This window comes from Battus philenor, unplaced genomic scaffold (assembly GCF_028537555.1).
Source record: "Battus philenor isolate CCGP_79_NKW_IND1 unplaced genomic scaffold, ilBatPhil1.0.hap1 SCAF_2, whole genome shotgun sequence".
Taxonomy (NCBI): Eukaryota; Metazoa; Arthropoda; class Insecta; order Lepidoptera; family Papilionidae; genus Battus; species Battus philenor.
Window position 1 is genome coordinate 11,376,825 of NW_027181682.1, and position 25,968 is coordinate 11,402,792.

A 25,968-nucleotide genomic window follows, 5' to 3' on the forward strand; every position below is an offset into this window, starting at 1 on the left:
TACGTCATAATGCCAAAAGAGTTCCATAACACTCACTTTTACAATTTCCTTTATAAACTATGAGAGAAAGTTATTCCCAATCTTTATCATCACTAAAAATTCAATCATATTAAAACATGATTTTTGACAAGTTTTTGTTTAATGAATTTGTTAAATTTATTAAAAGGGAATTTAGTGTATTGTAATACCGATACTAATTTTATGAAGCCTAGCTTATCTTTATTTCTAGTACTAACCGCACGAAGCTAGCTTTTATTTTATAGTGTCTTAAATATATTTGTATTTTTATATATCTATACCAGATTGTCATATACCGACTGTGCACCGTCATAATAGCTTTTTCCCTAACTTTTCTCTAAGGAAATTTAATAACAGGTTATTACGTCTTAAAGTGAAATTCTCCAAGAAGTTTAAGTATGTGTTATTCAATATTTATATTTCTAATTTATAACACTAATAATTATAGACTAATAATTTAAATTAATAGCGAATAAATGAGTTGTCAACGTGAACTGATCTTAAACTGTTATCGTTGAAAATTAACTTGAAAAAAAAATTGTGACGTATATCTTAACTGTCAAAGATAATCCATGTACCGCGTTCCAATTCAATTGTCGACTTCTTGTAATATACTTGTACTTTGTCTTTTGATATTTGTCTGTGGAGGCGTACAAGTGTGCGGCGAATAGATCATCCGCCGGGATCCCCCGCGCCGCGTGCTACTGTCCAATAAATATATTGTTTCGCGCCGAGCCAGCGCAGATAAAGCAAGCTCGCGCCGAGCTTTGCTCCGTTGAACGGCGCCAGTCCCCGTTGAAAGCGATGCGGTTTCCGGTAGCGGTTTGCAACCTTAAACTATTTATATTTATTTATATCATCAACGTCACTTTTCTTTCTAAAGACGAGAATAGAGCAAGACTGTATGTATATTTAGTTCGTCAGGATAAAATTTGACATACATATTTACGGTTAAAATAAAATAAGTTCAATTAGTAAAGATTTTAACATAAACACAAAGTTTTTAACATTATGCGGTTTCCGGCTATGTTCAATGTTTAATAATTTGCTACAACTCCAACTTTTTTACTTTATATTTTATTTATATTAGAGTTTTCATTGTTTGTTCGAAAGTATAACAAAGTTTGATCTAACACAAATCTAATCCGACGATAAAGTAGTATATAGCTGCTCGAGCCAAGGTTCATGAAGGAGTCATCGAAGTTTTGGTTTCTTCAATGACGTTTAGGCTTAACGCCATCGGCGCCATACTCCATCAAACTCACATAATCTGTTAACGGTAATATGGAAAGAGTGAAAATCCGTCACAAAGAAAAACCATTTAAAGGTATTAACCATTAATCATTACAGAAAATATGAGTAGTAGGTAATTTAAGTTTTAGTAGGTTTTATTTATAAAATATTGTGAGCCATGTTTTTAAATTTTGTTGAAAAAAGACGAGAAACGCGATGTGTGTTTTACATCTGAAGCAAGTAAAGAAATTCTTGCACATTTCAAAAGAGATGGCTAAAATTATTATAAACTTTATAATAAGAGAAATTATTGCATTTTCTAAAACAAAAGCATTCATATGACTTTTTGACTTGTATATGTAATTTTGTGTATACATTTACGTACTGAAAATTTTAAAGAGTTCTCTCTGTTTAACGATTTTATTATTTTAACTAAATCTACCAATTTTAAGTGATTTTTTTACCACGCTGACAGTGTGGCAGCGCTCTGGCAGCCGCTTGCAACACTGTCAGCCAAACGTGGAGAGCCCAACGTTTGCACATTATGAGTGTGTGGATAGTGAGGGTTATGCTATTACATTCTTATTTTTTGTCTCCTTTATAGAATTTAGAATAAAACATTATTAACTTCGATAAAGGTTCCGCATATATTAACCGTACACATTACTTTGTTCTGGTTTAAGGCGCCGTATCAACTGTAATATTTAGTTAATAATGCCTTAGATTATTATGAAATGAATTTAAAAAATCATCACACATAAATAATTTAAATAAAAATTAAAATAAAATGTAATATTTTCATTTACAAGAGACAAAAGTTGGGTTTGATTTGCTCTAACTAAAACCAAATTGAAACAAAAACTTGATTAAGGACGACTGTGATAATAAAAATCCTGGTCGTGAATGTTTTGGGAACTTCTCATATCGATTAACTTTATTTTAAAATGAATAGCTAAATTTGAAATTAGTTTTTATGATATTGGGTTTTTCGATATTCTTCTATTGAGGTACGCAATTAACCACTATTTATAATTCAAAACGAAAAAATTGTAAATGAATGAATGAGATAATTCCTCTCAAGGTGACAGAGAATTTTATTTATTCGATTTATTTTATAAGGAATCAACTTCGCTTACGTTTTATAGCCTACTCTTCAAATATTAATAAAAGTTTTTTTTTTTTTTTAACTAGATATACATTTATTTAGTGTGCCGACAAAAGAACAAAAAGTAATTTATGACTACAGAAACGTTACAAGTGTAGAATATCAGGGTCAGTAACGATATTTGAAGATATAAAATCAATTAAACCCAATTGACAATGTAAATACTATTAAGTATATTAAATGGGAGTATGACATGGATCTGTGACATTTAACTAAGACTATGAGTAGATAAATAATTCTGAGTATTTATCGAGAATAGATTCGACAACGTGCTTTTTGAACAAAGGTTTAGCAATAAAGAAGAAAAAAATTTTGTCAGTAAAATTAAAACAAATCAAAGTTGTCAGATTTGGTATGTTGTGCAGTTATTCTTTATTGTTAGATGAATATAGTAATCGTTTATTTTTCGTAAATAAAAGGCAAAAAACAGAAATGTTTGTTCAAATTTTCAGGCTCATATATTTTCAATTCATAAGCGTTACTCATAATAATTATTTTGACATTTTTCTCACTAATTTTAATTACACAAACACAGCTATTACAAGTTTTAGTTCTGTATTACGCTGTGTCGTGTAATGTAAACAAAAGCTAAATTATACTCACAAATAATTAAACCTAAAATGTATTCGTAACTAAAGGGTTTATAATTCTTTGTCGTATTTTAATAACATGTTTGTCGAATGCCAGCAATGTATTTAAAAATATAATTTGGTGAGAGAACTGACCGGCTGTTGGCATTATATAATATTAGTATTATTAATTGGCATATATTAGACATATTTGAATGTGAAATTGTCGTCTAGTGTTATATTGAAAACAAATATCATCAAAATTTTACGAGTAATGTATTTACGAAGGGATTTAAAAGAAAATTAATCTTTAAATCCAATGAGCAAACCTTTTGTTTACACTTAATGTAGTCAAGTGAAATCCATAAATTATGTCGTAATTGTAATGGAGGTAAAATAAATCGTAACCTCTGTCTAATACCTAAACATGTTAGTCAGGTGACGTCGGAGCTTTGTTCGAAATTTACGCTTTTAAAAAGAAAAAGGCCGAACATACGAAAAGGCAGGGAAACCGATGCGATTTAGCGGGTCCCCGGAGAGTGAGAGACCGTCTATCTAACGAAGACCGTATTGTCACCCTCCGCCAGGGACGGAGTCAGTAAACAAATATATGTTCTAAAGAAATGTTTCGAGGCGTGTGTTACTGGTTATTTATTTTCGTTACGTTCGTTAAGTAAGTCTTTTCGAGATCCCATGAGCGGGTGAGGGAATGTCTCGGCTGTATTTGCTAACGTTATAACAGCCTTTTAATGATCACACGCGTATTTTATAAGCGTTGATCGTTGAGAAATTCTCTTAGTATTATAATATTCCCTGTTTGTGTTCACTTGGGCTCTTCTTATCTTCTTACATCAGGGCGCGAATGGAACCACTAGCTTTAAGTTTAAAGATGCTCTATATATGTTTTATTTTGTATCATAATAGAAATCTTCTGACTGTAGACAAAATCAAAAACTAAACATCAACGTTATTCAATGTTATTAATATCATTTTTACAAATGTAAACCATCTTTATACTAATTTCTCATACATCATTTAATGTTAATTACTGTAAAATATTTACGATAATATTGTCACTATTTTAACTAGTTTAAGAAATATTACATAAAAAGCCATCAAAAGAGATTCGACTGGACTTTATTGTAAGTAAATAGTTAATATGCTACAAATTATTGAATAAATATTTAATTTTGTAAATTGACTTCGATTCAAATGTAATTGAATGAAATGTTCTCGTTTATTGAATGTGCGCGACAGGCTGGTGGCTCGGTAAGTGAGTGCGTGTCCGGTCCGTAAATCACGATAAAAGTAATAGTGGGTGTATGGACCATTAATTAAGATTGGGCCGTCCTAATTTATTCAGGTGACGGGAAGAGGCCGACGAGTGTTGCGCCCGGAACGACGTCTCTCCGCTGCCGTGTGTACAGGGGCTCACACTTATCCGTTAGAGCTCAGAATATAATGCATAGATAAACAATTATGAACAGTTATCTTTATTTGAGGGGTTATTGTTGCCTTGTAAGCACTTACAAGGGTTTGAAGGGGAAGGGCGAAGATCGCGCTTAATCTAATACTTTGTTTTTGGTAGCAAAACCCAAGGCCTCTCTCAGGACCAACAGTTCGGTCTACTACGTACTATGTTGTACGATTTGTTGTTACGAGCTATACTTTCATCAAAATTTTGCAACCTTGGCGAAAATTTAATCAATGTAACAATAATTTTTATATATATTTATTTTCATTTCGTATATTATTTTCCCTACTTCCACCATGTATTGAGATTTGATAGCAGTAACTGGTTACTTATGAAAATACAAAAAAACACAAATTCCAAACCAAAAAAAAAACCTGAGTCTTCACTGAAAATCAGCGCTATAGGTAAGTACGTAGCTGATTAAGGGTTCCTTTTGTCGGTACTTTAATATCTTGACTGGGTTAATTTTCAACTTGTTTGAACCACGCTCGGTACTGCAGTAGTCGAAGCAACACACACCGACAAAGACCGGCATATTGTGTGACTTTCCAAAAAGAGTCACGATCTTCAGCTAAGTCAACAGTATAAACCTTCTATCTTTTGGATTATTTTAATTATACATTCTTTTTAAAACGGTTACAAAAAAGTAATAAGTTTTTGTAAATATTAATAAGTTAAAACGGGTCTGTATATTGCTGAAATAAATTCCTTGCGGCTTTGGTCAAACAGTTTTGAAGAACGCATTTATACCAAAATGCAGTTCAGTGTCAATATATCTGACATTTCCTGTCGCACTAGTATGTTACGTAGTGAGTCTAGAGATTTCAATATCATGCGGTAGTAAAATTTCATGGCTTCACCGAAAACGATACTTGAGGGTGCGCTACAATTGACTTTGTAGGTTTAAGTTATGTGAATGTTATGCTGGCGTTTTGCACAAGTTATGTTTCCTTATTGCATTATCCTTCCGCTGTGGAGCTCCATTGAATATGAAGAAGCTTAGAAGTGGAACCGACTGCTTAATATCTAAGATTTGTTTCACGGCACTAACATAAAGAATACTACCAAAAATGTAGTTCAATGAAAAAATATATAAAGAATTTCATCCCTCCAAATTATTAAAAATATAATGTAAGCAGCATGCTCCAATACATTTACTTTTAATATATATTTTTTCTCTCCATAAGAACCTTTTTCATGTTGTGATTTTACTAAATAATGACTGGGCTGATTTCAATTAATCTGACTATTCCCCTATTTTGTACTTAGTCTCTTGGTTTTTATTACAGAAGTCAGATACTTCATTGGTGATATTGAAAGTAACGTAAAAAAATAGGGGAAATAAGTCAGTTTAATTGATATCAGCTTATTCATTATTTACTAAAATCACGGCATGAATAAGATTATCATGTAGAAAAATTAGAAATTACAAGGGATAGAAAAAACAACACCTATTATTCAATAGCCATTTGAAATTAGTACCACATTTTCATTAAAATCTTGTAGTGTCCCAAAGAGAAGAAAACTTTTTTTTGTTTTATAAGTAATCGCAATATTCATACCTTAAATCAATAAATAAAGAGAATGACTCTGATACACTTATTATTTATTTATTTTATTGGACTGCGATGGACCTATCACTTTTGACCGAATGAAGTTAGTCGGGGTAGATAATTAATCGATAAGTATTTTTATTAAAAAAAAAACTATATATTACGTTTACATGCCATAGATAATAAGAATGTAGAACTTAATGTTTTACTTTATTTTTAATAAAAAAAGGAGATAGTATTAAATTACATACGTTTCCACAACTTACGTTTTACGTACTAGGATTCTTATATGTGGATGTATCTCGGATAAGCTGCATTAAATGCAGCGGAGATCAGTTAATTGGTTACTTAATAGAAGACCGTTTGTGTTTAAGAATGGGTGGGTTTGTGTGTATTTTTAGATGGAGATTATTAGAGATAATTCAAATTTTAAGACGTTACCGACTCTTTTCAACATTTTGAAATACAAAACCCATATAGCAACGCACATTCACAGCCTTTAGATATAAGATGCATTTTATACCTCTAGTTATATAATTAAGCACGACATAAGCCAACGCAGAGGTAAAAAAATCAGTGAAATATTAATTATGTTTATTATGTGCTTTTTACATACATATAATTATTATTAATATTATATGTTACATTTAATTTTATTACACATAGAAAACAATCTACAATTATATTAAAGTAAAGGTATTTATGTGCTTTTAAATTTATAAGTATAATGTATGCTGCAAATTGGTCGATAGTAGATATGCAACAAAAAGCTTTGACAGTATCAAGATATACGATGAAAAACTTCAACCACGTCTCATACTCAGATGCTTATTACGCTACTTAGCGACGACCTGTCCCTCACTCCCACATTCGCTTGCATATGATGCACCCTATTCTTCATAGCGATTGTGTGCTTTATGCATCTGTCTATAGAGTCTAAACTTGCAGGCGATGCCCCCGACCCGCCTACTAGGGGCGTCGCTCCCCCCTCCGTCAGCACAGTGCGTTCACACGACTTGCTTACTTTTTAAATTTTAATCACAACTTCGCCGCTGATACGAATAAAAAGTTAAACGGACGAGTCCAGGACAAGATAAAAGCTCGCTCGTGATAGGTCCTTTAATTTGTCAATCGATTACGGCATTTCCCGGGAGCTTTTTGACTACATTATGTTTTCTTTTTAACTTAGATCGCCCGTCAAGAACTTGTGATATCAGTTTGAATTTTATTTCGAAGCCGCTTTTTTATTTATGTTCTCTTTTTAAATTTATTTATTTGACAAGTAAAATTACTCATCTTCCACTAAAATATGTATAAAAAATTATATTAAGAAGTTCCAATTAGCGGAAGCGACATGTCCTCGATTTATCTTCACACTGTTTTTAAGTAGAAGTTAATGTATATTAATTCTACAAACTACGTCTATACAAGACGGACTCCAAGATCTATGATCTAAGTCACAGTTTTTAAACACAAATTTATTATAGTACATTTTCTATTATATCTTTTATCGTATGTATTATTCTATTACATACGTTCTATATTTCATTTTCAATACTGGTTGTTGTGTGTAATATGTTTATTATTTTTATATTATCATGTCATCCGTGTATTGGCAAATGTTTCGTAAAGTTTATTAGTAAGTTAACGTTAAAATCAGATTTTTATACCTATTTTAGATTTTTCAATATCTACCGCACAAGACTCTTTAAGGTCTGAATTTGTTAAAGTATCGATTCATTTTTAAATACTAATAATTTCCGGCTAAAAAGCTAAAATAGAGGAATGGCATAAAAATAAGGCAATAAATCTCTTACGTCAAATGTATTTCAATAAAAGGTGTACATGGTATTTACACACTTTTAGTTACGTGCAATCAGTCTCAGACTATGTACAAATTTGTTACTTTTACTTTGTCTCGTTTAGGGCGTTCCTCAGCATGATATACCACATCCTTCACCATTTGTCTCCAAGTTTTTTAAGTCATGGCGTTTCAGTCATTTAGAGCAGCTGACCGTTGCTAATGAAGTAGCTAAGAAGTTCTAGTAATTTTCCAGTCGTTGCATATATATAATACCTGTTACTTTTAACTCCTCCTTAATAATTCTTGTTTAGTGCTTCATGGACCTCTGTGTTCGTAATAAAATATAGGGCATTGCGCTCGCACTTCCCTACGGTTGAGCGCATTTACAGACGCGTTAGAAATATTTTTAAACGTCGGTAAGTTTTCTTTTAATATTTTGGTAAGTAACGACTCTTTTTTCTATTCAATTGAATGTTTTTCTAAGTAGAGCTCTATCTAGGATGTCATTATCATCATCGTTTCAACTGAAGGAAGTCCACAGCTGGATATAGGCCTTGCCTTGGTTGGAGTGGCCTGCATCCAGTGTCTTCAAATTAACAAACTCGCCTGTCTACCCCTTGGGTGGAGTCTTACGCTGGGCTTGCCTTTTCGTGGGATTTCACTCATGAAACCCAAGGCCCCAAAAACCACCTGTTCTGTGGTCCTATATGATGAGCCCACTGCTACTCAACTTGCCAATCGCCTGGAATACATCGATTACTAGCATCTAGCAATCTCTTCATTCCTGTTTTGATCGAATAAATAATTCGAAATTCAAAATTTCAAAATTTTGAGTACATTAGACACAAGATAGTAGAGTATCATTAGTTCAGCAATTGCTTGAATTGAAAAATGTTAATATGATAAGGTAATGAATCTTTGTAGTAAGAATTTTATTGATTAAATAAATGTAAATATTTGTTGATGTCTGAAGTTTGTTGACAATGCAAAACAGAGAGTTATGATTAAAAGGCAGAGAAAAACCGTGTTATTTGATTTCTTCGTGTGTAATAAATAGGCAAATAATTAATACGCTTCGTCTCAATTCGCGAATAGGCAGCCATTTGTGCGACCATTACCGGCTTACCGTCGATAAGGTTTACTGCGATACGACATGGTTAGTTTGAGATCCTCGCACTTAATAAATTATTATAAATACGAAACTGTAAGTCTGTAAGTCCAATTTTACGCAAATTTGAACCCAGCCGTAATTGAAGCCGTATTGGCGGCCGGTATTGTAGACACAGTATGTTATTACGATGTTTATAATAGAACTGCAATTAGCCAAGCATTGTTGATTTGATAAACGGTGAGTTTCTCCTATGAATTTAATTGTGAAAAAAACAATTTTGTGTGTTATTATTAATTTATATTCTAACGTGTTATGTCTGAATGTTTTAAATTATTAAGAAGTACTTAAAAGTAATAAACAATGGTAAAGTTTCCATGATTATCATATACGATTCGACATTAAGAGAAAAGTTGTGGGTTTAATATACGTAATGGACAGATGTACCCAGTTTCCTAATTTTAAAGTCTACATTATGCCATCTATAATTGAATGAATAAAACCCTTGAAATAGTTGTTTTAAAATATGAGTGTAATAAGCTTACCATTATGTGCTAGAAGTAAGATGTTCCATGGATTTAAAAAAAAAACTTATTTTAATAAATAAATGTATGTAACTAATTAGACAGTAGAGTTTATAATAATATATACTGAAATGTTATATAAGGGTAATGCAATTACGAATGCGTTAGTGCACCTTTATAAGAAAATCCGCGTCGGCTGAAAAAATTTGTGCTCCTTGAACAGTGCAGGTCGTTATCGAAACGAGTTCCCGAACAAATATTTCGACAGGATCGAGTCGGCGCTTAACGGGTGCCTAGTGCCGCGGCGAGCCATTTAGCGAATTTCAATAGTTATCGCGAAGAGAAAAACTCGCCGGTAGAGAGGGATGGACGAGGTGCGAGAGAGATGGAGAGCGAGAAAGAAGTAATAAAAAAAGCGGTCGTGTGTGCGTGGTCGGTGTGGTGGCATAGGGCGGATGCAGGCCCCTCCCTGCGGCCGGCCGTCGCCTACAGCCGCCTGCCGCCGCCTCAGTCGAGTCGACATAGCGCGACGTCGCACTGGTCCGTACCGACATCGCAACGCGCGTAAAAAGTTTATCAACTCCTACGAAACTTGCGATCGTGACCGCAGCACAAACGCGCCGACACTAAATCCGAGTCAAAAAAACGACCTAAGCGATTGTGTTTTATTTATTTCATTTGCTCCTGTGATAACGCTTGCCGATTTTAAAACTTCCGAGTGGAACTTGCACACGTTGCAGAGACTATGTGCAACTGTGCCATCGATGGGATGTTCGGACGGTGACGGCTTGTGGTCGGGCAGTCTGGGTTCGGAGGCGATTAACTTGATGCTGCTGCAAGGTGAGGGCCGGGAGCGGCCGGGGCCCGCGATGGAGGACGACTGCTCTGTACGGCCCTGTGCCACTGACTTCTCGATCGCTGCCATCATGGCCAGGGACAGACAGGAAAGGCGGGAGAGGCGAAGGCATAGAGACCCCAGAGAGGACACGCTTACACCTCTAGGTAACATTTAGTTTCTCTAATTTATACAATAATTTTATTTCTCAATATAAATACCTATCCTTACCTACATATCCTTTTGTATACATTTTTATTTATACTCATAAAGGTTTTTAATATACAACCATTTCAATGTACCGACAAAATAAAATATTCACTATAACTAATACAATGGATTGTTTGTATTTTGTTTTACTCGTATTATTTATTATTTGTGTTCTCTAATTTATTTACGTTTTGATAGCAAGAACATTAACCATTGTACTTTGTTACATAAAAGTAATTTAAAGTCGTATAACATATTGCTGTTGACGTGTCTATCCGTGATAAAAAATAAATACATCTAATAATAATTATCGTACCTTATGTTTAACTTTGCAGGTTGATGCTATTTATAATAACATAAAAGTTTAAAAACAAGCAATAAATAGTAAGCTAAATTTTTTGATTGTTATAAAATAATACAGCCCAGTGCTCTTTAATAACAACGCGGTAGTATAGGTTGTAAACTTTATTCTTCATTGATATACAAAAAAGAAATCATGTATAGAAATATGACATTCAGTGCTCCATGCAGTGTAGTCAAAAAAGATATGAAACGATTACCAACAGCGTAAGACATAAGTTTATAAAAAATATACGTGTATATATATAAAACTGGTATTAAATAAGTTTTGCAATGTTAATAATAAATATTCTAAATGAATACGTTTTTACATAAAAAATCATCACTATATTAAAAATTCTAAATTAATTGTAATACTTTAGATTGATTGTAATTAAAATACTGTGACTGCCCAAAATTTATTATATGTGTTTAATTCTCCTATGTTATTAAGTGTAATTTAAGTAATGATAACGAGTTTATCTGGCTGTTCTGAATAATTATAAAAACTTAAGATAAGGAAAAACACTTGCTTATGCTGTACCTTGTGCCTTATATTACAATATAAATATCAGTAAATATCTATCTATGATATAAAGCTATTGCTACGGTTAAATATTTATGTTAGTTTCTTATTTTATAGTTAAGTCTGTTATTAAGTATATTAGCACCAGTAATCAGAGTAAGTCGAACGATTTTTGGTACCGATCTCGTTTTTATTTTAATTGTATCAAGAACTCTATTTAGAAAGTTTAAAAGAAACTTGATTACAAAACAAAAATTAATAGCTGTTTTTTTCATTTACTTTTTAAATGCTGGTATTTTAGATAAAAATAAAACCATAGATCACAATCGATTTATATTGACTACGAATTCTTTATACCGATTTTCATATCAATAAATAGATAGATAATAGAACAAGAAAAAGAATGGCAAACGTGTCATCTTAATAGATTTTTTCCGGAATTGTATTGTACGGCAGATATATCTACATAAATATATGTTTCAACTAGTTCTATTGGAAATCTATGAGGAAAGCATATGAAGACGTAGAGAAGAGAATTGATAACTATATAGATATGTATTTTAAATAATTTTCAGTAAATAACTAAAAATATTTTACCACATCTTAGTATGTTTAACTGAAATTGTAGCAACACTAGCAACTTATTCTGTGAGTTTGTCCCCATTACAACTAATTAAATAACTCAGAGAAATCATCAAAATCGTCCTTAACAATTTTTATAGACAAACTGTCGGTCTAATTCCTATGAAGATGCAATATGTATTCCAATTGAATATCGTGTATTGGGAGCTATAAATATTGAACTTGAGGACATTTTTTAATTAAATATTTTTATTATCTATACAATGTATATAGGATAGGATAATATTTAAGATAAAAAAACAGTATCTGCGTTACGTTACAAAATTTAGGATTAATAATTTTTCTTTTTTGACTCTAAAGCATAAAGGAAGTAATTTTATGTATATATGTATTGTTTAATATAAATAGTTGTTTAAGCCCGTAGACGCCTGCAAGGCGGCCTTAGGCCTTCTCTAAAGATATCTATGGGGGATATACCGAATTGGTGATCACGGTGGGGTATCATAGTATGCAGAGAACGCAACTGCAATCCTATAAAATTAATATACAAAGCGTCAATAATATAACATTGTATTTCGTGAATCGAACCCAAGACCTAAGATCGCAATCTCGGACCCTTACCGCCGAGCTACCGCTGCTCGATATAAATCAATATTTTATTTAAAAGTAAAACATTTTTAGTAACTGTAATTAAGACGGATTTATCCAACGTACTCCAAATTTCGAATTCGAATTAAGTTGATTGAGACTATAATGTAAGTATTTATTTATAACATATGTATTATTACACACTTAATATAGCTTGTAACTTATATTTTTAAATATTAAGATCACCCGTCAGTTTTAGATCTAAACCAAAATTTCAAAAAGTTTTTCCTCTAAAATGAAAAATTATTTTATGAGGGGCTGTAAATTCAACTCATTTCAATTTTTTATTTACGGGTAAGGACCCTGAATTTTGTAACACAGGTCTATAGTTAACACAGAAATATAAAAAGTAACAGACCACATATTTTATAATAAAAATATTTAATGAACTTTGTAATTTTTATGCAAATAAAATAATAATCTGAAAAAAAAAATCGCTATAATATGCAGGCGATGTGAATTAGACATTCGTATGTAACACGACTTAAAAGCGATTTACATTAATTTGAAATGCGTGTTAATTTATTCTTTTTTGTTTTGTTTCCTATGCAGATCTTATCGACTTGAGTATGTAATTTTATATGACATCGGAATTATAAAACAAGGGCTGTGAAAATTGCTGTTGTTTACTAAAACTATTGAAAAAAAATTCTGGGATTTATTTTACTTTTTTAATATAAATTCTGCCGCAGTTAAGAATTAAATATTTAATAAAACAATAAATAAATGTATAAACACATTTTAACTTATTATTAATTTTCAAATAGTTAACAGCTTCTAATTAAATAATATACGTGTAACAATATAAATTATCACTTTTTTTATTTGTGTGCGAAATCATATATTTAAACTTTATCTTATTTGAAATACATATATAAAAGTAGTTATTAATTGGATACAAAATGTACAAACACTTTTCTAATAACCATATATTTATTCTTTCCGCATGAACTGATTTTAAATCAATATTACGATTCTATAATCATATGAAAAAAACTAATTTTAAATTCGTGGATAGTGGGTGCGAGAAATACCTTATCAGGCCTAATATATTTTATATCTGTGAATGAAATGAATTAGCTGACAATTACCTGATATTAAATATTTTAACCTCGATGAGTTTCTTAATTTTGAGTTCTTGATAATTTCAAACCAGTTATCAATAGTTTTTAAAACAATTTTCACAAACATAGTAAAGATATTTTACAGTTATTATTACTATTAAATTCTAGTTATACCAATTGTAATTAGACCGGTGTAAGTAAATTATATTTTATCATTATCATTTTACATGTCAAATGCATTATACAAGATTATTGCTCATAAGTAAAAAAGTTTAAAAGGGATTGCTCGTCTATAAGCAAAAAGCATCTTTTATACCTATTTCCAATTATACTGTATAAAGCGTGATATTACTGTAAAATGTTACACTTTTAATGTTTCCTGTTGGAATGCGAAGCAAATAACTTTTAGCAGTACAGTCTGCAAGGTTAGATAATAAAAAATTAATTATTATATGTAGTGATCTGAATTAGGGTAATTTTTCCTGCTATATTATTTATAATTACGATATTTATAATTTCTGATACCATCAATTTTTGGCTTACGTTTAATATACATTAATTGACAGGAAATTAATAAATAGTGAATGTGTCACTCCTATAAAGCTGACGCTATAAGTAATCACCATTTATATAGATTTTAAAATAATTTTCACACAAATATTATTGATTATTTTCAATAATTATTCCTAGTAAATTCAAGGTAAAGAAATTGTAATAAGATTGGTGTAGGCTAACGATATTTTCTTTCATTAACATTTAACGGCTCATAGCTGGTTTAAAGGAATTAACATAATTATGTACAAAATATATAGCAATGTACATTTATATATTGCCCTTTCAGAAAAGTTTGTGGACGCGACTGCGTCGGCATCGGGGTCGCCATCTCCTCCCTTAGCAGACTATGAGAGAGATTCCCCTGTGGACGTTTCTTCGACTTCTGAAGCCGGCTCTGCTAGTGGAGTCCCAGGCGGGTCCCGCGCTCTCTCACCCTCTCCCCGCAATCCACAGCTGACAGAACGCTGGTCTAGTGAAGAAATGAGACACATACAATGTCACCTCGAAACAAAAGAGCTGTGGGATAAATTCAACGAACTTGGCACAGAGATGATCATCACGAAAACTGGAAGGTAATTAATTTTCTTATGCATGTAACAAATGTTGTTTTTAAGAAGTTGCCGAGTCAAATCGGCTATTACGTTTCGCGGGTGCAAGCGCTGTGTGAAATTAAAGTGTGGCGGTGGTAGGTAAGCGATTGTAGTTTAACGAGATCAAGGTGGTATCGAAGGCGCGTTGACGATAAGGTAGGTGGCACAGCAAGCGGTGGCGCGAGGCGCAACCGACACGCCTCGCGGCCGAACAATGGGCAATCTACCGCCGCGCCGAACGCCGCCGACAGCGGGCTGTGTTCAATGTTCAATCGCTTCTACAAATATCCATTCAATTACCACGATTCGAAAACTGTGTCGATTGAACATTATACTAAATTCAGTTCCCTTCTACACTTTTGTACAAAGTGAAATGTTTTTTACGAGGAAATCCGTGCAGCTGGTGGTCATTGGGGCCATTAGGTTCTTGAGTTCTTCTCTACACACGCCGGTAGATGTAGCTTTGGTAGGCCTCCTACCACGTGGACCGACAACATTTTTATAGTCGAGGGAAGTGTTCCGGGCAGCGCAAGACCAGTCACCGTGGCGATCTTTGCCGAAGCCTATGCCTTGCAGTGGAGCTCCTATTGGCTGATATGATGATGGTGAAAAGTTTTTCCTGCACTTGCTATCTTAGTACAAGCGGCGCAAGCGCAGCGAAGCGTCGCCGCGCGTTATCGCTGCCGACGCAAATTACGACGACAGCTCACTGATCGTGACAAATTTGCCAATACATTCTTTTGATTGCGATTATTATTATCACGTCATTAGTTTCATATAAACGATTTTTATGATTCGATATAAAAAATTATAGACAATGTTTGTGCGTATATTAAAAACGAACATAGTAGTTCTACAATAAAAATGTATTTACTTAACTTAAAAGGTGTTAAAGCTGATCAATAATTTCCCAATTTTTACGTTCTTAATATAAATATCTTTTAAATAAAGTTTATAGCATCAATAAATTTATTATAAATCGACATCTTTATTAGAAATTAAATAGTTCAAAAGGTCATAATAATTTATTCAAATGAACATGTCAACCATTATAATTTAAAATAAAGATGAGGTTTGGCTATGAACGTAGAAAAAAAATCTCTAGGGTACTGTAGTATTAAACGCTAAGTACGACCTTTGAAGAAAACGCTCGAACAAAGCGCGACTGCAAAGAGCAAAACAATGAAGGCTCTTTCACGGACTATAAAGCCGTATTAATACCTCACTTATTTATTACTTATAATGTTCTCGAGTTAACGACGCGCAAGCATTCAGTTTTTTCCACCATGCATCATAAAAACCGACATCTGAAAATGTACTCCACTCTTGTTTACTTTAAAAGTATGTGGCCCAAAACTATCGCGTATTCTTTTAGACTTATTAGTAGTAGTATCTAAATGATCTATTCATCATAATCATGATCGTTACACAAGTAGAACCCTGTTGGATATAATCCTCCTTCATAGATTTCTAATAGGACCTGGAGCGTCCTGTATCCAGCGTTTTTCAATGATCTTAATAGGAACGTCTGTCCATCTTATGGGTCGGTACGCTGCGCTTGTCGATCCTTGAGGCCCCAATGACTTTATGACTTGCCAACTGTCACTCTAACTTGCCAATCCCTGGGTTATGTCAATATGGATTTATAAAATAGTATATTGCGATAAATTCATGATTTTTTTCCCAGCAGTATATGCGACTGCACGCAAAATTACTGTTACTTTCGTTACAGTATCATAATCGATAAAATGACAGACTCAACAAAAGAGAATTTGAAAAGTCGCAATAGGAGACAATTTGCCACACATCGTCACGCGAGCTTATCCGAGTCGCCTCGTCGATTAGCATAAATCTTGCCAACTAACCGTCGCGAATGAGCGGCAGTCGCGGGGCGGGGGCCGCGACACACGGCCCCAGCGTCCGCCGAGCTGCGCGACAAATCGCAACCGTCGCCCGCATAAATCAGCATTATCTCACGAGATAGCCGCACTCGGACCCACCCCGCCGTAACACGCCAGGCCTCGTGTCGTTCAAAAAAATTAATGACTCGGAAAAACGATTCGCTTATGAGGGATCTTTCAATGTAATTGAATTGCCCCACAGAGATTTAGCGAACAGTCGCGGGGACGGTGTGTCGAACAGGTGCACAGACCCTTTACCTTTTAGCCAATGTTTGTGGTGATCGCTGTTACATTATAACAATTTTAACTAATCTTATACTTTATAAGTAGTTTGTGGTGGGCAGGCCAAGTTGCGCGTCGAACTTATGGCCGCTGGGACTATAAGAGTCCAGAGTAGAGAGAGAGTTACTGCGCTGACCGGACCAAGAACATCTACCTGCTGGGTGAAAGACCATCGATGTAGGCTGCTTCAATTAGTCTTATTGAAAATCTATGGCGGAGGCCTGTGTCCATTCGACATCCTACGGGATAAAGATTATAACGATGATTGTAGCTGTGGACTAAAGCCTTACCTTTAGGATACACAAGTCAGTTGATATTGTTTCATAATAGGGACGTGTATGAAACGAAATTTTATCAAAACAAAGATAAAAGTAGTTGATATTAAATCCAAGCACATTAGCTGCACTCACCCCTCGGAGATTATCATAACAAGCGTAATAGAGTAATGCAAATAGCTCTGTCCGTAGGTTGCTAGTAGCATGCTAATCGTGCGCGGACCTAATGCGCTTAGCCGACTAGTTAAACGTATCTCTGTACGCGACTCTTTCATCTATAATACCCTGTTATATTTTTTAACCCTCCGGGCAAATATTTTGACGTTTGCCGCGCGCTCCTAAAACGGCTTTAACGGCATTGCTCATCCGAAACTAATTAAGTCAGATTCTGTTAGACAATTTTATATCAGATTAAACAGAAGTGTTTGAGGGTTTTAAGTATTTTTTGAGTTTTTTCTAATTTGTATTTCTTCAACTGCGGCATCATTGGTGGACATAAGCCGCCCCATAGATTTTCATCAGGAGCGTACAGAAGCGGCATGTCTTCAACATGCTCCGATGATCTCAACACCTTGTCTATGAAGGTGGTGGTCATCTCCACTCCTGAACCTAAAACCCCTGCCGCTAAAAGTTCTTTGCGCTATGTGGTCCCATTGTCGTTCCAACTTTCCAATTCGACTATCGACGAACTAACATAGACTAATCGTTTCTAATTTTATATATATATATATATATATATATATATATATATATATATATATATATATATATATATATATATATATATATATATATATATATATATTGTAATTATCACGTGGCCTATCAATAAACAATCTAAATTACATGAGCTAATTTAATAATGATGAAGTATATTTTATCAAAGATACATGCATCATTTTAAATGTGTCTATATTAGTGGAACACAGTGAAGATGTTTATTGCAATGTTGCCAACAGTTTATAATCATGAATTGGCATGAAGCGAGCGGATATTCTCTTCAATATACTCGGTTCATCTGCTAATGTGATAAATAACTTTTTTGTATTCCCTTTAAATATTCAGTCTTTGTAGATTGTAACAAAACTGTATTACACGTTTACCGTGGCAGCCGAATATCTCTTCTTCTCTCAAAATTATTAGGTCGTAAGTCTTGTTGATACTTTGATGTCTCAATGTATTCTGTGAATATTAAACAATTTCGGATCTATAACTTTATTTCATAGACTATTTAATAGATTTTACAAATGTAAACAACACGAATTGGCTTGAATTTCTACGAGATTGAGAGAACATTTTTATGATTCATTTGAGAAAATACGTTGTAAACTATATAAACTCAAGTTATGACCAGTTGTTTACATTTTATTTATTATTAAGCTTTGTAAATTACTTCTATTTCTGATTGTAATTTATTTCGAAATAAAAGCATTATTTTAACTACAAATTATGTCCTATTTTTATGGTAGTCTATCGTTCACATTTCGTCCTTCATAAAAAAAAATATTGTTTTAATACCGTATGAATTACATTTACTTAGCTTCTCTCTCATAAACACAATCTTTTGATTTCACTTAAGGACGGTTAATTGTACAGAATTAAATACGCTAACTTAAGACAGGAATCCGGATCAGTGATATCGGTTAAGAAGTAAAATATGATTCTGTTAATCCTTATTTTTAATCGTTTTTAATATTAAATTCAAATTCATAAATACTTCATTCAACATAGAATGAATTAGATCTCTTATTGCCGCCCAGATAAGTCTAGTACTTGATAGGGTGACTAATGTCTCAAACCTAAGAGTAACAGGGAAAAAAACTCGCCGAGACTACATACTTTGTAAATCATATATTACATTATATAATTAATATTGAAAAAAACTGGAAGTGCACACGTAATTCCTGGGGTGTGCTTTCTGTGAAGTCTTTAATAGTGTAGTAACCAAAGCACACAAGTCGCTGGCTCGAGATAATTCGGGAGAAGCTTACGCCTTCTAGAACCACCAAAGCACACAAAAGTTCTTTGACATTTTTATATAGCAATAGAAGCTTTCTGAAAATGATCTGGAATCCTATAGTAAAAGCGCATACATTGCTTATTCTAAGGCTACGAAATCGTGTCTTAGATATATAAGATTTGTTGTTGCTTCCAGTATTTTCAAAAAAATATAATAGATAATTAACTACATAAAAAACTTTCTTGTACTCTCTTCTTAAGTAATTTTTAGTAGTTTGTTTCATAAATAATAAAATTTTACGTCTGGCCATGGTTAGGTTATTGATTATTTGTTTTGGGAAGTTTAATTAAATTGTCGACACGATCGTAGACGAGTGCGGCGGGTATTGCAAATAGTTACGTACGCGACCCCGGTACCGAGCTCACGGCTATTTGTTCGCTATTGTTCTGCTGCACTCTGACGAGCAATAGCGATAAATAACTTGCCATTTAACAACAAACGGATTTGTCGAGATCACCTCCCATCTGTTCGTTTGCCGTTGATATAATAATACCCCACCATTTCTACGCCATTAATTTGATTATTCGAAATGTCTTTCCATCGTGTTGTTTAACAATCAAAATCGTTTTATTAAGCCATTGAAGGTCAAAGGGATAGAGGACGGTCACCTATGCGCTGGAATAACGCAGTTTTAAAAGTGCATAACACCATCGTGCATCGTTCCTTAAAACTTTCACCATGTGGAATAGAGAATAATGGTAACGGAAAATGACATAATTAGCCAAGATCTCAGTTTTGAGGACGCGAATAACAGGAATATAGTAAAGAAGTTATGGAAAAACCAAACGTAAAAGGTAATATGAAATAACCCACAAAAATAAACATGATTTGTAAATAGAGACCGAAATGTGCAAAAGTCAATCTGATTTAGACGACCTATTTCAAATATATTGACATTGCAAATAATCCGCAATTTTTCCCGCGCTGCGATTTTGCCGGACGCACCGCGCTTACACGTACGGACCCGCCATTTGTTGTGCTCGCACGATAATTGTTGATATACGCCCGCGACCCGGCACCGTAATTGTCAACGCTTAATCTTCTAATTGACTCGCATTTGCCAATGCCAGCGTGTCGCATGCACGCACACAGGAACGCGGAAAAATCTCCAAGTTTCAGAATCTTAGAAAGTAATGAATTCGGTACAGGTGTTATTCGCAAGTGCAAGGTGAAACGATGTTTAAGAGCGAACTAAAGGCGGCGCTTACCGGCCGAGGAAACAATTTGAAGTTTTATCGGGCGCGAGGTTGCGCAGAGTGTTGCAGGGTGACGCGGGGAGGTGCGAGGTGGTCGCTTTGCGATTTATGAGCGAAGCTCCTGTCTAGGTGGTTCCCACGTGCGAAGTGCACACGTAGAGCTTTGTTGACACTCTCCCGCCTCTACAACTGCTTAATTATAATCGTAAAAGAAACAAAAAGAAGCCGTTACCAAGTTACAACATTATCACAGCTTACAAAAATCTGTAGTCTCTCAATCGAAGACGCTCAGGATAAAGTGGAGTGGAGAATTAAGTGTGGGAAAACGGATCCCATCATCCGACAAAAAAAAACGATCAGAAAGAGAAACGACAGTTCACAAACAGTTATAGTGATTCGTAGTTATCATTAAATTTAGTTATGTCATAGCAATGTAAATTAGAAAGCAGCGTTCACATTGATCGGTTACACTTAGCCATTTAGAAAGTACGAATGCCTCTTTCTTATTTACAATTTAGTGCACAATTTTAATATATCTTTTTAAGACCTTTGTTTCGCAGTGGGTGTCTATCGGCTGAGATGAATGAATGAATATATTTTAAGTCAAATCATTTCTGCCTAAGTTTAGTAGACTTAGTTTAATCCATCCTAAATAGGATCTATGATTATATAACCAACTTTCTTGCTTCTTGGTTCATGCACAATCTATAGCAGTATAACCATAAGCAGATAGTTGAAAAAAGTTGACTTAAAAGTCTCTTACGCCGTTTCTTTTGAGGTCAGACATTTATTATTCGAACTAGTGGTATAGTTAACTTGACTTCAATAAGACATGTAATTCATCGTGAGTTGAATAAAGAATTTTTTATTTGCCTTTGAAAATAATACTCTTGATTGTACCGTGCTGTGATTTGATTTGATTTCTTCAATACATCTAACACTTTTTAATTATACTGTTTATAAAATTTGCAACAAGTAGATTCGTGAACTTTGGTAGCGTCCTTAATATGTCTCTCTAAGAAAATCTAAATTTCCTCTTTCTTATTTTCATTTTGCATTAATTTAATATTGAAAATATGATATCTGATCCAGGTTTTCTTACTTAATAATCTTTTTTGAACTATTCGCTTCTTTAGGCATATTAACAGGTAAGAGTTTCACAAAACTGTGTATATAAATTTTATTTCCTCTAGGTACTAGTTTTATTAGTCATAAAAAAGTAAAATCTATGTGGTAAATGTCGTGGCACTTATATTTAAAGTTGCTGAGAATACCGTAACTGAAATAAAATATGATTCACTGTCAGTCTACGTTTGAGTTTACGAGTTTAACAGATAGCGGATTAAAGTATTTTAAAATTTCATCGCCGGGAAAGTTCGCGGACGTTTTAATGCCGTTCAAATTCAAAAGCTAATTTCACTAAAACCTTAAATGAAACGAGTTGGCCGAAGCTAGCACATTATTTAACTTGTTCCAAGTTTAAATTGAAAACGCCACCGAAACTCTTTACGTAGTCAGAGTCAAATTTTGAACTTTGCCGCTGAATCGGAAATTTCTTTATAAATATCTTATTAAGCTTAAATTCAGTTGGTGTCACGCTGCCGACACTAATTTTATTCGTAAAAGACGTCGGAGGGCAGCCGCAAGGAGGGTGGAGCGACGAGCAGCGAAAATGTATGCAAACGTGAAACGCGGTATTTGACGAAGCTGAAAACGACAAAAGAATTAAGGAGGAAGCCTTAGTTCCCTGCCCGCCGTAAGCTGGCACCGTCATCTTGTGAATTCACTTTTCTTTGTCTCTTATTGAGAGATTACCTGTCTCTGAAAGAATTTTTCTTATCTGTATAACAGCTATGACATTAATATTTTTTTATTAACAAAATACAATTGGCAGTGGTTATCAATACATATATCATACTCTCTATTATGTGGAAACTTTGAAATGAACAATGGCTTTTCACCAAAGGACTTTCTTCAAAGATACACCGTCAGTTTACACGATGAGTGATAGTACTAGATTACTCAAAAGAAAGATTAATGGGATAGCAGTTTTAATTAAAGGCTTTTAAATGCACTGCAAATACGGTTTCATAAAGCCTATGTGAAGAGAACACATGTAGTGAGCGATAGCAACGTATATGATTCATGTAAATGCACCCTTAGCGAGTGTATCGCAGGTTAATCTCCCCGCCCGACGCCGATATGCGGGGCTACGGGGCCGCGGGGCTGAGGGGTTGAGGGTCTACGGAGTCGAGGGCTGTGGCGCCCCACTGCGGAGGAAACCTGTAAACTAATTATGTACATTTTCGTAGCCACTTATTTACATAACCACTGCCTGAACCCCGCTTTCATCGTGAATATTTCATTTGTAATCTTTACTTTGACGGTTTAATATGACAGCGGTTGGTTTGTTTGGTGAAAACTTTTAATTCTTGTCTTCTTTCTGCCACCCTTTGTTGTCCGGGTGAGTCGGCGCCCACGTGTAATGATAGGTGACTCTTGAAAGAGGCTTCCACAAACGTTCAGAGCCCGCGCCGAGGTGTAATTTGAAGTTGTCGCCGCGCCGGCTGTTATTTTACGGGTAGGTGCTTATTATTGGCGACAGTTATGCTAACTAAACGGTAGCGTTTATTGTTCGTTTTTTGTCGTTGTTACCTTTTAATAATTTACATACGTTGGATATTTATCATGCGCGCAAAACCTTCTTTTAGACATTGCAAACCAATTGGTTGTTACCGTCGCGTGTTTTGTAGGTATCAAAGTTACGGACATTTCAAAAACGGTAATGGTAAATAATAACAGTCAATTCTTAGGTAATCATTGATATCATGAAGTGACAGTCTGACAAAACGTTGTGAAGAAAGACAAAACTGAATCTGACTACTACAATGCGATAATAAGAGTTTTGAAAAACAACTTTTTGAGCAACTGCGTGATTCACGAGCATATTATGTATTCAGTAAATAATCTGAGGGACCAGCATAAGGTTAGCGCTAAAAATAAAGACGAGATGTTTTTTTTACTATAAAATCACTGTAAGTGTAATAGCACGGCTAAGCCAGAATTACCATATAATAATTTAAAATATACATCCAACAAAACCCAGTAAATAAATTTCTTTTACGTTTACTTTCCATAAAATATTTCAATAATAATAAATTAATTCAATAATTACGAATCATAACAAAGTGAGCACGAAATAAAATACGTCATTTTTTGTTTGCTATTTTGCGATTAAAAATCGTTTGAAACTGTCTATCGACATATAAAAATCATAGTTTTTTACTAGTTTTTATAAAATTAAGCTTTACTGGTCTATTCCTCTTAATTTATGCAAGTAATATAATAATATACAAGTAAAGTAATGATGCAAACGGAACATGAAGTGAATTGACTTAAAATGTCAAGTACCAGGAGTTCAAAAGTCCACTAGCTATTAAAAGATATTTATGCTTAAATTATTGGAAATTAGGAATTTGAGCCAGAAATATTAGGAAGTAGCTTTTCTCTACAAAAGATTAATAAGGATATAACAGAAAAGGATCTTCGAGTTGCGAGTGGTTGTTGGTTGTCATTTTTCATGCTACCGTTAAACCGGCTACGGGTCGAGTAAAGTAAGGTAAAATCTTTATCGAATGCGAGCAATTGCGATCGATCCTCGTGTTGTGTATAACAGGATGCAAATAAATAAAACTATTTGTCGTTAATGAGCGTGGGGCCGTACATTTCGCGTGTATTTATACCGCGCCTTCTCGGGAACTAATTTATGGAAGTAAGTACGCGGAAAATGTTTATGTACCAATCGCTGCCCCCGCCACTTCACTCTGCCTTATGTTGACATCCGGTAGTCTCCCTATATGCGTGCAATTAGAGCTCGCATACAACTACATGGACACGGTGCATTGTAATTTTTATTTACTTGCTAACCACGTAAATAATCGACGGTCGCCGCGGTTCGCTTGTAATGACATTAATGCGTATTATTTTTAGAACGGGGGAAATATGTATGCATTCAGTGCAAGTAATGGACGCATTAAAAAGCCTAACGTTGTTGTTGCCGTTTATTTACATATTTATTGATTTAATTAGAAAAGCACACCAGAAGCAGATTTAATAAAATGGTACAAATTAGAGTTCTAACTATTACATAAAAATTCTTATGCAACTGCTTATTTAAGGTGTGTTCAACATTTAAAATATGTATGTTATATAGAAAACAACAAGAAAAAAATGTTTATTCAAGTAATGTAATAAGTATTGACAGTAAATTTCACCACTGTATATAAGTTCATTTTCGAATGACTCAACGTTAGCTTATTTTTCAATTTGTAATAACATTTGCACCTATGATATTGTGTATGAAATCCATTCTCAAATTCTATTAATAATCTTATCAACAATACTTTTTATTGCACGTAAATAAATGTAATTACTTTTATTGCAAACAAAGGCATTCATTACAACCTTCTCATTTCATTTGATCAACACATCACTATGATTAATATGACAAACATTTATTATAAAACCTAATTTGGCAAGGTAAAGTAACACTAAAAATGACATTATAGATTTTCATTTAAAAAATTAAAAAGAATAGCCATGAAAATAGCCAACTTCGTAGTTTCTTTGATGTTTTGTCCCAACAGCTTGTAACGACGGATGCCTCTGTAGAAAAATTTCAATGGACATCCCAGGCGCCATCCATTAACGAATATGAGAAAAATTATGACTTTAGTTTACTCATGATCATCTAACGTTTTTAAAGATACTTTTCGAAATTTGAAAGTTTAGACATTAATGTTACCAGCGGGAATAACTGTACATTTTTATAATTATTATTTTATTAAATACATAATCCGTTTTTTACATTTTCATTATCTCCATCTCTGATATAAACGCAGTAATTAATTGAAAAAAACCATAAACATATTTTTTAAATTCATAAAACTAATGTACAGTAAGACCAATTTCCTGAGATTCATTAAATTATTTTCATCGACTTGATGTGAACACAAATATATTCTGTATATTCACACCTTTAACCAAACTTAAAAATATAATTTGTTTTGTGAGAATGTTATATTGTAAAGGTCACTTTACAATCTGTGCAAAATAAGCCAGGAAATGTAAGTAGAACCGTTAATATAATTTGGCGTATCGCTTTTATCAGCTGGCAGAGGTCGTGACATAATCAAGTTCCATCGTAGCGATTAGGAACTCTCGGAGAGTAGAGCCCGCCCGCCGCGCTGACGTATCCCGTTTTAACAGTCCGTACGTGCGCCCCCCTCCCTGGGCGGCCCCCCTGCCCGGAGCTGACGACGTTAGGAGCCGCAGACATAGGGCACGTCCCCGGCCAGACGTTGACATACGTAGCTAAATATACCCGAGCACGAAACCTTTGTGTTGCGAATCGACTCTCCACCACGTTGTACAAAAATCGCGCCGAATTTAAGCTTTTAATTAACTTTACGTATTAATTTATTTTCGTAACACAATA

General features: G+C 33.9%; 1 protein-coding gene across 2 annotated transcripts in view; it reads left to right on the top strand.

Annotated features, from left to right (window-relative positions):
• Positions 1 to 9,977: 9,977 nt before the first annotated feature.
• Positions 9,978 to 25,968, top strand: part of LOC137922093 (T-box transcription factor TBX20-like) — a 38,220-nt gene continuing 22,229 nt past the window's right edge. For both annotated transcript variants that reach the window (XM_068764955.1, XM_068764956.1), the window contains exons 1-2: positions 9,978 to 10,450; positions 14,494 to 14,779. In XM_068764955.1, the coding sequence (XP_068621056.1) occupies positions 10,213 to 10,450; positions 14,494 to 14,779 (524 nt within the window). In that variant the 5' untranslated portion in view covers positions 9,978 to 10,212. The remainder of the gene's footprint in view (positions 10,451 to 14,493; positions 14,780 to 25,968) is intronic.